Genomic DNA, 12,456 nt, shown 5'->3' with positions numbered 1-12,456 from the left:
ATATATATATATATATATATATATATATATATCTTTTCTTACATTCAAAATTCTTTTTAATGCTTGGTGTTGCACAGGCATGTAAACTACTAGGCAACTAATAAAATGTGTGGGAAATATTTGTTTTGAAAATCGTCTCTTTAAAATATTAAAACAATTATGATTGGTATCAATTTTATATCCACACTATCTATCCCATTAATTTTAACTTTAAATTATTTTTATTTCTTACTTAATGAAAAATGTTAAGGTATCTGTTGTTTTTTATATAAAACAATGATACAATTAGTTGAAAATATTAATGAAAAACCTTAAAATGGATGAAATCTTCTAATAAAAATTCCAAGAAGTTTTAGAATAAAACTAATATAAAACTTATTTGCAATTGATACTGTCTATATAATTATAATTACGATATATTTTTTTAGGTTTGCAAAATTCAATAAATCTTTAATTCACCCATGCTCATAACAAGGATGAACGTCTAGCATGAGACATTTGTGCTTCCACCATCTCTCTTAACGTTTACTTTTCTTTGCTTAAATATTTGCATGCTTCTTACAATTTCAAATTGTAGCCATGTGGCCAAATGATTAAAAAATAAATACCGAGAGAGAGAGAGAGAGAGAGTTATTAAATCAAATTAAATAATAAAATAAAAAGTTAATCTTCATAGTAAAGATAAAAGATAGATGGGAATATAAATATTTCACATAATCTATCCATTTTATTCTAAACATTCTCATTTGTTTTATGTTAAAAGTTAATTCTTGCTAATAATAATTTATATATATATATATAAGTTCTTCATGAAAATATAACTCATTTAAATAAAATATCAGAGAAAAAAACTATAAAAAAATTATAGTAATCTTTTCAAAACATTATGAAATTAAAATATATATATATATTTCAAAAGATCAACCATCATTTTAAGAAAAGTTTTATATATATAAAAGATAGGAAATTAAGCAATATTTAAAATGAAAGAAGCGCTGGAGAAAAAGAAAAGAAAAGATTATACGTTGTTGGTATAGCCAACAATCAAAGAGTCTCCATGAGCCCTGGCTTTGAAGCCTAAGTTTGAGTGATTGGCTATTTTTTTTATTTTTATCTTTTTTGCATGAATGTAGTTCAACTGATGTTCTAAATCAATGCCGTCTACAGAAGCTCAAATTGTAGACATTCGGCCAAATGACCTAAAACAAATGCAAAAGGGAGCCATGTTAGTAGAAAGAAATTCAAAAAGACTGAAGATAACCTCACTTTACTCCCTCAACTGTAACTGACTCTTGGTATTATTCAACCTATAATCATAGGAGTGTTACTCAGAAAGAAAGAAAAATATTTTGGATGTAATGGCTACAATCGATCTCAAGAATCATTCTCTATATCAAAGAGGATTTTCCAAAGATATTTCAAAGTTTAACAAAATAAGGAGCAATATAAATTATTCAATAATAGAGTGAGATAGAGATGCGATATGATCCTTGGCTTTCATGATCTAGAAGAACATAACAACAAACGTGATTATTATGACATAACGAGCTACATTCACAGGAATTCAGAGAGTGAGTCACCATTCTGAATGTTTGAAATTGTGCTTTTCTCAAAATGATGTCAACCTTTGAATAGAGCAACTTACAAACAATACATTAATAACCCTCAAATGCCTTGAGTGGATCCTTAGGGTCAATGTCGGCGAAAAGTGGGGCCTCAACTGGCAAATTCTCTGGACTTAAGCCCTGCTCCTCCAGTATCTTGACCACTTCCTCGAACACAATCCTGTTGCCAGTCTGAGTAAGATGCAAGCTATCGCTGCAATTCAAAACAAGTATTGATCAGAGTTACCTAACATGCATTTTAGTTTAATTTATTCAATCTTCGGTAGTGGAAAATCGCAGAAATGGATGCCAATCTTAAATACCAGAAAAAACCTCATACACGAACCAGATATTTTACATATTTGAACCAAGAAAGCGATTACCCAGATTCCCAAATAGTTCATTAAAATCTTTGCAATAATAGATGATAGGATTTACAAATAATTATACATGTCTCTTAACACTTTAGGGTAACATTTATATAGAAAAAAACATGACCAAGCGCATGTTTCAGTGTTTCAAGACGTACAGAGTATTCTTCATTGAAAGCCTCCAGGTTTTTATTTTTTCTCTTTACTCTTTTATCCTTGTAGCTTGTGAAGAGAGAGGAGAAAAAAAAATTATAAAATCTAGAAAGCACATAAAAACTATGGTGATGATATTACTTCGTATTATTAAAAAAATCTTATCACAATAAATTTAATAATATTAAAAAAAACAAAAAAAAAACATCAATAATAAATAAAGTACGCCACAAGAACCGTCTAAAAGCAAATAAATCCAACATATTTACACGATTTATGTGATTTACTCTGGTTATAATACTATTAATATCTTTTGAACAATAATAATAATACTATCATTGAAGTTTTAATATCTATTGGGATTTTTTTTTCCTTTCATTCCTTCCTTGTTTTTTTATCTGTATCCTCTTCTCCGTTTTTTTACGGTAAAAGATGTCAGCCACTTTTAGAATTTAAAATAGTTGTAAATTCTCTAAACTGTGCTACTTTTTGTACTGTGTTATTTTGGAAGATATTCAAAGAATTCATTAAATGAATTTATTAGCAATAGAGGATCAGTTATCAGTTATTTAGAAAATACATGATATTGAGACATCCATCATGTTTACCCTTGCAGCAAACTATGTATTGTATATAAACAAGCAAGATAAAATCTAAAATACCATAGACAAGCTTCCTTCCAGTCAGGAAACTCTTGTATTTTGGTCCAGAGATCCACCACTGGGCATCCACATTCTTTGGCAACGGAAATGCATGCCTGAGCATAAGCACCAGCAGCTTCATTTGTCCTCTCAGGTAGACCTGATGGGTTCTCCATGTATGGATGCCTACAAAATTTTAATGCATGTCTGAGCATAAACCCTGTAAGGCTGTAAGAATATGCTTTGACATCTATTCTAGCTAATAGCAATGCAATAAGCATAATAATTATACATAAGACATGCATAAAGCTGTTAAGGGCATCCGTATTCCTACCGGAGGCGTGCATCTTCGTCAATTGGAGGAGGAGTGACGAGGAGAATGACAGTCTCTGCCCAACGCTTCTGATATTAAACATAAACATAAAGATGTTAGCTTTAACTTCAAATCATTTAAAATGTACTGGTAGGTTTTTGATGGGTACGAATCCAAACTACTTGACATAAAAACATCTATTCTATAACAAATTAAGCATTCGCCGATCATATAGCAGGTTCCTTCAAAAAACTTAAGGCTGACAGTGGACAACGCTATAGGGGTCCTCAATCTTTTTGCTAAATTTTGCTTACCGACTACCGAGTGTGAAGCAGTAGCTTACTAATATATATCTATATATGTTTTGATTGGCGAATAAGGAGATGATGCAGCAACTTAGATTATATGTATTTTTACTTGATGACTAAATAGTCACTTTTACTTAATACGTGAGTTGCCTTAGTGACATCTTTCTCTAGTATAAGAATCTGTGAACATGAGCTGAGAAGTTTTGTTGAAATTTTACAGGTGTATCTATATATATATATAAAACATGTGCATTTGATTAAGAGAAATTATTGCTTTATTTTACTTATTGTAATTAACTTCTTTTTTTATCTTTCTTTCTTTACTTTCTTTAATAACCTGCAAAACAAAATTAAGAATTTCACATTCGTTTGATTTGCAAGATGGTTATCTACATCTACACGCGAGATTAAGTTTCTTTGTATAGTTGAATGAATAAATAGCAAGCGACATATATATTGATAAAAGAATCCATTGATAATTAATATCAAAACTTAAAGGTTTTATAACCTTTTAGTTTAAACTATCCTCGTTACACCTTGATTCTTACACCAATTGCATGATATCATGTTACTTAGTAAAGAATATTAGTAAAAAAGTTTAAGTATATATCATTAGCATGATCTTTTGTTTATAATCTATATGCAAATTGGGATCTAACAACAATTCCGAACGAAGAAAAAGGGCTGGGGTGGTCCAAATCACAAGTGATTTTTGTGTCCATTAACCTCTAATTCGAGAGGATCATCTCTATTAAAATGGAGCATCTTAATCATTTTAACCTAAATGCCTTCACCAGTCTCCATATATACAAGTGGTCTAGATAGGGTAAAAAGCAATCTTCCAAGATTAGAAGCCTAAAATACATGTTATTTGCTATTTGGTGGAAAACTTCTTTATGTGATTCCTTATGCATTTAAAAAATGTTTTAAAAAAATTTTAAATTCTTTTTGCTTTGAGTTAAATTTCTTTATAATCTTAATTATTTTGATGTGTTAATATCAAAAATAATTTTTTAAAAATAATAAATAAATTATTATTTTAATATATTTCCAAATATAAAACCACTTTGAAAAATTATTTTTATCATAATCTTAAATAATTTAAGATATTTTTATAAAATGGCTATACCAAAATAAAAACCACATATTCTACGGCCCAAAAAGTTTTTTAGCTTAAAACAATGTGCCAAATGAAAGAGTAGAAAATACTTGTTCAAAAATATGATTTCTTCTCATAGCATGGATTTTAAAAACCAAATTGCCATAAAAACACACAAAAACATAATATTAATTCAACAAGTTTATGAAAATGATAATATGCAAGATTTATTTCGCCTTTCAAAACCTCAAATGAAACCAAGCTAAAAGTTCCAAGATTAACAAAATTATATTTATTTCAAAAAAATATTATTTATTTAAAAAAATATTATATTAATATTTTTATAATTTTAATATATTAATAATTAACTTTTTTAAGCTTTACATGTTTTTTTATTTTTTTCCCAAGATTGACTTTTTTTTGTTTTTTATTATTTTTTTTTCAAAATTATTTTTTTTCTATTTTTTTAATATTGAACTAGTTGAATATTTTGTTCTGTAGTTTTTTATTTAAAATATTATAGATTATTATAATGTTTCTCTACACAGTTTTTTTTATGAGTTTTTTAACCAAAATAATCTTTGTCAATTTTGTTTTCTAGTTTTGTTCTTTAAAATACTGTAAATTGTTATAATAGTTCTCCACATGATTTTTGTTTTGCTACAATATTTCCCAACATGTTTTTTTCTAAAATTATCTTTGTTGATTTTTCTTTTAAATATTGAACTGGTTGATAATTCAACTTTAACTTTCCCCATAAGTTGTTTTTTCATTTTTTTCCAAAATTTTCTCCTTCTATTTTTTTTCAATTTTTTTGTTTTTTTAGAATTATTTTTTATTTTATTTTAAATTTTTTTTTTTTAGAATTATTTTTTATTTTATTTTTTTAATATGAAGCTGGACAAAAATTTAGCCTTGTAGTTTTTTTCTTTAAAATACTATGAATTGCTAAAGTGTTTTCTCGCATTATTTGTTTATTTTTTATGATTTTTTTTCTAAAATTATCTTTGTCGATTTTAGTTTTTTTATATTGAGTAAGTTAAAAATTTAGCTTTTTCTTTTGTCCACATAATTTTTTTATAATTTTAGCCTTTTTTTTTGTCCACATAATTTTTTTATAATTTTTTTAAATTATCTTTATTAATTTTATTATTTTTAATATTAAACTTATAACTGTTGATTTTCTTATGAAACACTATAAATTACTATAGTATTTTCCTCCATAGTTTTTTTCATTATTTTTATGATTTTTTACAAAATTTTCTTTATTTATTTTATTTTTTAAATATTAATCTAGTTAAGAATTTAGTTTTTAAATTTTTTTAAAAATATTATAAATTATAACAGTTTTTTTATTTATTTTTTATTTTTTTATAAATATATGACAACACATAAATATATCACAAATCTACATCATCACGCGTACATGCGATCTACCCCACGTTATAGGTAGTATAAAAGCACAAGACACCTGGGCTCATCCACCACAGCAAGTTTTAACATCATCTTTCTATTAATTTTTTTTAAGAGAAATATTGTTTTTAATAAAAAATCATTTTTATTACACTTCCAAATAACTAAATAACATTTAATAAATACTCTATTGCCCAACTTCAACCCTAATATTTCATGGTTGAATTAATAAGTTTCATCAACTTCATGTACGGTCCTTGATATGACATCAAGCTAGCTAACAGGGAAAGTCATTATTTTTTTTGTGTGGATCAACCTATCAACCGACCTTAAGATGGGTCCAATATTTCCTAATTAAGATGTAAGAGAATTATATGCAAAACCTACCGAACACCAAGTACTTTTCATGGCTGATAAATGGCGACGTACAGATTCTTAATCTAGAAAAAACGGAGAAAGTCATTGTTTTGTGTGTGTATGAGATAAAGTGTATTTTTTTTCAATCACTTTTTGAGGAAACCAACACTAAATCTCTTATATAAAAGATAGTAAAAATGTATCCTGGTTGGAGGCCCGAAAATAAATCTTTAATATTTAAATTTAAAAAAGATTAGCGGTAGGAAAACTTTAAAAAAAAAATTAATTTTTTTTATTTTTTATTTTAAATTAATATATTTTTGATATTTTGATATTTGATATATTACTATCAAAAATAATTTTTAAAAATAAAATATATTATTTAATATATTTTAAAATAAAAAATATTTTAAAAAACAACAACTATCACGTTATCAAATACCCTCAATAAAAGATTCCTTGGCCACACATTACTATTTGTTTTTCTACTATAATAATATATTTTTAAAAATTAAAAAAATAAATATTTTTAGAATTTTTAAATCGTTTTGATGTATTCATTTAAAAAATAAATTTTTAAAAAATAAAAAATATTATTTTAATAATTTTTAAATAAATAATACTTTACTAAGCAAAGTATTATTATAATATTAAAATATCATACAATATTACAATGTCAAAGCGTTATACATTAATTTAATTTCTGCATTACAAGGGCATGACTGGACTCCACATGTCCACATGAAAAAAATGATAGGATGAGCATTGAGTTTTTAAAACTAATCTAGAAAACATATATAATTTTTTAATTTTATTAAATTAACCTTTCAACTAGTAGTATCTAGACCATGACCAAATAAAAATGATGAATTACTATAATAATTTACATATAGCTAACATAAAATAAAAATTGAGAATAATGATATACCTTGAAAAATGAGATGAGAGAGTGAAGGTTCTGCTTGTATTCATGGAGAGGCACGTGTAGAAAGGCAGCGTATCTATCGGAAAGGCAAGCATCGTTAGCACCAAAAAACACAGTAACAGCCAAAGTCGGCGCACCACCACTTCCCGCCGGCGGAAATATCCTCTCTGCCACCTTAAGAGCCCACCAGGTATTGTACCCGCTATGCCCTTTCAGCACCACATCAACCTGAAAAACTCAAGAACCAAATACATAACTAAGAAACATAAAGACAATAAATATATTCAGAACTCCATAATTAGCAGCTTGTAATAAGAAAATTTAGCAAGGTATGAAAGAAAGAAGGGAGTTGCTACCGTGCGAGAGAAATGGTTGCTGAGAGAGGCAGCCCAAACACCATCACCAAAGGAAACTTCAGTGATGGAGTCGCCAAAAAGATAAATCTTTGGTCTCATCTTTAACAAATCTTAGATGCAGGATACACTATTTCTTCAAAGTGATGTTTGGTTATGCCTCAAAGACACTACTTCAACAAGCAATCAAGAAACAAAATTCTGAACTTTCGTTTTGCCTTCTTTTATTATATAGATGGTATCTTGAATAGCTTATGGGCACCCTAACTAGGTTTTTAAACTCCAAATAAGACTGATAAAACAAAATTTATATCTCGTGAACCATGATCATTAATATTAATAAATAAAAGAAATTAACTATCTAGGTGGTGGCCAAGTGATAAGAACTTGGGATCAAGGGGTTTGCTCCCTCTGTGGTCTCAGATTCAAGTCATTGGTTGCTCATATAATGACCACTAGAGGCTTACATGGTCGTTAATTTCAGGGCCCGTGGGATTAGTCGTGGTGCGCGCAAGCTGGCCCGGACACCCACGTTAATCTAAAAAAAATAAAAAAAAATAAAAGGAATCCATCTGGATATTATATAAAAAATTATACCTCTTGAAACTATTTTTTAAAATATTTTTTATTACAAAATATATTAAACTAATATTTTTTCTATTTTTAAAAAATTATTTTTGATATCAACACATCAAAATGTCTAAAAATACTAAAAAGATATTAATTTAAAACAAAAAAATAAAATAAAATTTAATTTTGTTCAAAAAAATTCTAAAATAACTTTATTTACTAACTCAACCACCCAATATAAGTTTTGCCTACTCTTCCATTACTTCCTTTAACTTGTTTTCTTACTTTTGGGTCTCCCACCTATTATAGGATCAAAAGGCTGGTTTCTGAACTTCAAATTTGGTTTGGCCTAGTAAGCAAATGGTTGCATTTTACTTCTAATCGAGAGTTTTATTAGGCATATGGTTGAAGTTGGGCAATAGAGTATTTATTAAATGTTATTTAGCTATTTGAAAGTGTAATAAAAATGATTTTTTTTATTAAAAATTATATTAAAATAATATCTCTTAAAAAAGATGATGCTAAAACTTGCTATGGTGGGTGAGCCCAAGTGTTGCTTATACTACCTATAATATATAGTACATGTCATGCCCATGTAATGTATGTTCTAGGTTTGTGGTATGTTTGTGTATTATTATGTATTTATAAAAAAAAAAAAAATTATAGAGAAAAACTGATTATGATGCCAAACAGTCTCAGATGCATGTTTTGCAAAAATTACAAAACCAAGGGCAGTTTTTCATTGTATGTCCTCGGAAATGTTTTCCCATCTATTTGGAATATGTGACGATTTATCTTCTTTTTTTTTTCTTTTTTTTTTGTCGAGGAGTAAGAGAAGAGTTATACGTAAGAATCTTGATAGCAAAAATAATAAATTCAATACTTGCCACATGAGTTTTTTTTTTTTTAAATAATGATATGATTGAAGAAGTTCTTGTCCTTTCCCCAAGCCCTAACCAATGCCTATGCCATTGCATTTTATCTCAAAACGACCACATTTCTCTCAAGCTTCTATCAGCTCTATCAAATAAAACGATTCTTCATCACAGACAACTGAACAAATCCAATGGCAACATGAAAAAGGTCAAACCAGCCACAATCAGACCGTACATTTTCTCATCAACCCGTAACTACACACCTCTTCGCCCATCAAATGTATTCCCGCCAAATCAAGAAGACTACATTACCCACCGAACTCCCACCACTCTGTCCTCAGCTCTTCAACACTACATCAACTCAGATACTCCTTTTCATGGCCAAAAGATCCATACCCATATTTTAAAAACTGGTTTTCGACCCAATATTAATATCTCTATCAAACTTCTGATCCTCCATTTAAAATGTGGGTGTCTGAAGTATGCACACCAGCTGCTTGATGAATTGCCTCAACGAACTCTTTCAGCATATAATTATATGATTGGTGGGTACTTGAGACAGGGGTTGTTTGAAGAGTCGATTAGTATGGTTCGTATGTTGGATCTTGATGGTGAAAGGCCTGATGGGTTTACCTTTTCGATGATTTTAAAGGCTTCTACTAGTGGTGCTAATGTTATGTTGCCCCGTAATACAGGGGGTTTAGTGCATGCCCAGATATTGAAACTAGATGTTAAGGCCGATGATGTTCTTTATACAGCGCTTGTTGATTCGTATGTGAAGAGTGGGAAGGTTGGCTATGCAAGGAAAGTTTTTGATCTGATGTTGGAAAAGAATGTGATTTGTTCGACATCGATGATTTCTGGGTACATGAATCAAGGTTTTGTAGAAGATGCTGAAGAGATTTTTGGGAAGACAGTTGAAAAAGACATCGTGGTTTGTAATGCAATGATTGAAGGTTATAGCAAGTCTGTTGAAACAGCTATGAAAGCTCTTGAGGTTTATGTTGATATGCAACGGTTTGGCTTTAGGCCTAATGGGTCCACTTTTGCAAGTGTCACTGGGGCTTGCTCTGTGTTGGCAGGGTTTGAGATTGGTCAGCAAGTTCAGTGCCAGCTTATAAAGAGTGGGTTTTCCAACGGTGTAAAAATGGGAAGTGCTCTTATAGACATGTATTCAAAATGTGGTAGAATTGAGGATGCCAGAAGAGTTTTCAACTACATGCCAGTGAGAAATGTGTTTTCCTGGACTTCAATGATTGATGGATATGGGAAGAATGGAGAACCCTTGGAAGCGCTTGAGCTATTTCATAGGATGCAACAGTGTAATATTGAGCCCAATTACGTTACTTTCCTTGGTGCTCTGTCAGCCTGTGGACACGCTGGCTTGGTCACTAAAGGCCGTGAGATCTTTGATAGTATGCAGAGAGATTATTCCACGAAACCAAGGATGGAGCATTATGCTTGCATGGTTGATTTGTTAGGCCGTGCTGGAAATTTACAGCAGGCATGGGAGCTTGTTAAAGGAATGCCTGAGAAGCCAAATTCTGATGTTTGGGCAGCTCTGCTTAGTTCTTGTAATATGCATGGCAATGTAGAAATGGCACGTGTAGCTGCCAATAAACTTTTTAAGATAAATGCTATAGGTCGACCTGGTGCGTATGTTGCGTTATCGAATACCTTGGCCGCTGCTGAGAGATGGGATAGTGTGAGTGAGCTTAGGGAGATGATGAAGTTAAGAGGGATATCAAAAGATACTGCTTGCAGTTGGGTTGGGACTGAAGTTGATTTATAAGGTTTCGAGTTGCGCAAAAGATGTGAACCAGCATTTTAAATGAGAAGGGCTATCTGTTTGAATTTATGTCTACATCATTGTTCAGACGAGTCACGAGTCATTTATCTAAGGGCATTTTTGAAAAATATATCCAATTTTGTTGCACTTTGCTCGTAATGCTGCCATTGAAGCTTGCAAGATACACTGGACTAATTTACATTCTCAATCATGAAATTGATTTTACTATTACAACGTCGGAGCTTTGAATTGAGGTACAGACACTGATGGATTTTTGAGAAGTCATATACCCCTAGAAGTCAAGAATTGGGGTTTACTCCTGAGAAGTTCAAGAAAGTACCCAAGGAACTCCCTTCATGTTATCAAGTGTGATCTACAGCTGCCTGATTCATTTACGTTCTCAAGGATTATGTGTCCTGCTCAATTCTCAATAGGCAAAAGGGAAGTCTTACATCCTGGTATTTGGAAGTCCCGTTTCCTTGCCAATGCATGATTTTTAGTTGAGCAACGTTGGTCATTATTCTTATCGGTGCCATTTCCTTTTTGCACAGAAAATTGAGATGGCAGATTTCCAGAATGGATTAGTAGTTTAATCTATATATTTACCCGGTCAAAGTCCTTGGTGTCCAAAAGGGAGATGAAGAATAAACCACAATTAATCTCCTTTGACATTGATGGGAGTTTGCTCTCAGTTGTGGTTCTCATCTGGTGAATCAGGGGAAGGGAGGGGAAAAAAACACATGTTCTAACTATATTCATTGTTTTTTTGGTTTAATAAATTGATTGTCTTGAAAATAAAATATAATAAACTGTTGCTTAATTACTAGCCTTTTTGTTAATAGTCAGACAGTCATAGACAACCTTTTCTTGTCAGTCAGGATCATGGATCACCATATTTTGTTTTTTTGTTTTTTTTGGGGTTCCATTTAGAGTAACTAGGACCAAGTTATAATTTAATATTTTGGACTTAATCAAGCATGAGTCCAATTATACATGATGATTGTGAATTGTCAAACCTAATTATCCCTGACTCGGCTAATCTCCTAGCCTAACATAAATGGATTTTATGACTTGCTAAGTTTAATTATGTATAAGTCTAGTTATTTGCTAGACCTAGCTTTTCTAAACTCAACCAGGCATTGAACCCAGACTTAAGCAACTATTGTAAATTAGCTCAACCAAACCCAGACTTAAGCAACTATTGTAAATTACTAAACTCAATATCTCCTAGTCTTGGCCAAATACAAAGTCTAATAATGTATGGATTTGGTTGCCAGACCAAGCTTTTCTAGACTCAAACAAGCACGTAAGTCTAAACATAAATGAGTTTGGTAATCTGTCAAACCCAGCTTTTCTAGACTCCGCCTCAAGCGTTGAATCCAAGCATGAATAGGTCTGGCAATTTACCAAAACCAACATCTCTTTGCCTACACTAAGCATTGAACTTAATCATTTATGAGTTTGGTGATCTGCCAGACCTAACTCTCTTGAGTTTAGCTAAATGCCAAACCTAGACATAAATGGATCTGACAAAAGACCCAATATCTCCTAAGTTTAGCCAAGCTCTAAGTCTAATCATGTATGGGTCTGGCGATCTGCCATACTTAGCTTTTCTAAGCTTAGCTAAGCACTAAGCCCAATCATGTAGAGATATTTTCCCTTTGATCAAGTTAGAGATATGTTTT

General features: G+C 30.5%; 2 protein-coding genes and 1 long non-coding RNA gene across 3 annotated transcripts in view; 1 reads left to right on the top strand and 2 right to left on the bottom strand.

The window, feature by feature from the left end:
* Positions 1–7,858, bottom strand: part of LOC105127937 (uncharacterized) — a 9,111-nt gene extending 1,253 nt beyond the window's left edge. Inside the window, exon 1 of the long non-coding RNA XR_842722.1 lies at positions 7,698–7,858. This is a non-coding gene — a long non-coding RNA (uncharacterized LOC105127937). The remainder of the gene's footprint in view (positions 1–7,697) is intronic.
* On the bottom strand, positions 1,478–7,701 carry LOC105127936 (GDSL esterase/lipase At5g45920-like). Its single transcript, XM_011029412.1, has 5 exons — positions 7,541–7,701; positions 7,188–7,412; positions 3,104–3,171; positions 2,791–2,955; positions 1,478–1,818 (listed from the first exon to the last, which is right to left on the bottom strand). The coding sequence occupies exons 1-5, from the start codon at positions 7,637–7,639 to the stop codon at positions 1,656–1,658; spliced, it is 720 nt and encodes a 239-aa protein (XP_011027714.1). The 5' UTR covers positions 7,640–7,701; the 3' UTR covers positions 1,478–1,655.
* Positions 7,859–9,008: 1,150 nt separating the features above from the next.
* LOC105127935 (Tetratricopeptide repeat (TPR)-like superfamily protein) lies at positions 9,009–11,498 on the top strand. The gene has a single exon (XM_011029411.1). The coding sequence runs from the start codon at positions 9,026–9,028 to the stop codon at positions 10,772–10,774; it is 1,749 nt and encodes a 582-aa protein (XP_011027713.1). The 5' UTR covers positions 9,009–9,025; the 3' UTR covers positions 10,775–11,498.
* The last annotated feature ends 958 nt before the right edge of the window (positions 11,499–12,456 follow it).

The sequence above is a fragment of the Populus euphratica genome, unplaced genomic scaffold (genome assembly GCF_000495115.2).
Source record: "Populus euphratica unplaced genomic scaffold, PopEup_1.0 scaffold15.1, whole genome shotgun sequence".
Classification (NCBI taxonomy): Eukaryota; Viridiplantae; Streptophyta; class Magnoliopsida; order Malpighiales; family Salicaceae; genus Populus; species Populus euphratica.
The sequence above is the reverse complement of the archived record's forward strand: the minus strand, read 5'-3'. Positions and strand labels throughout refer to the sequence as shown.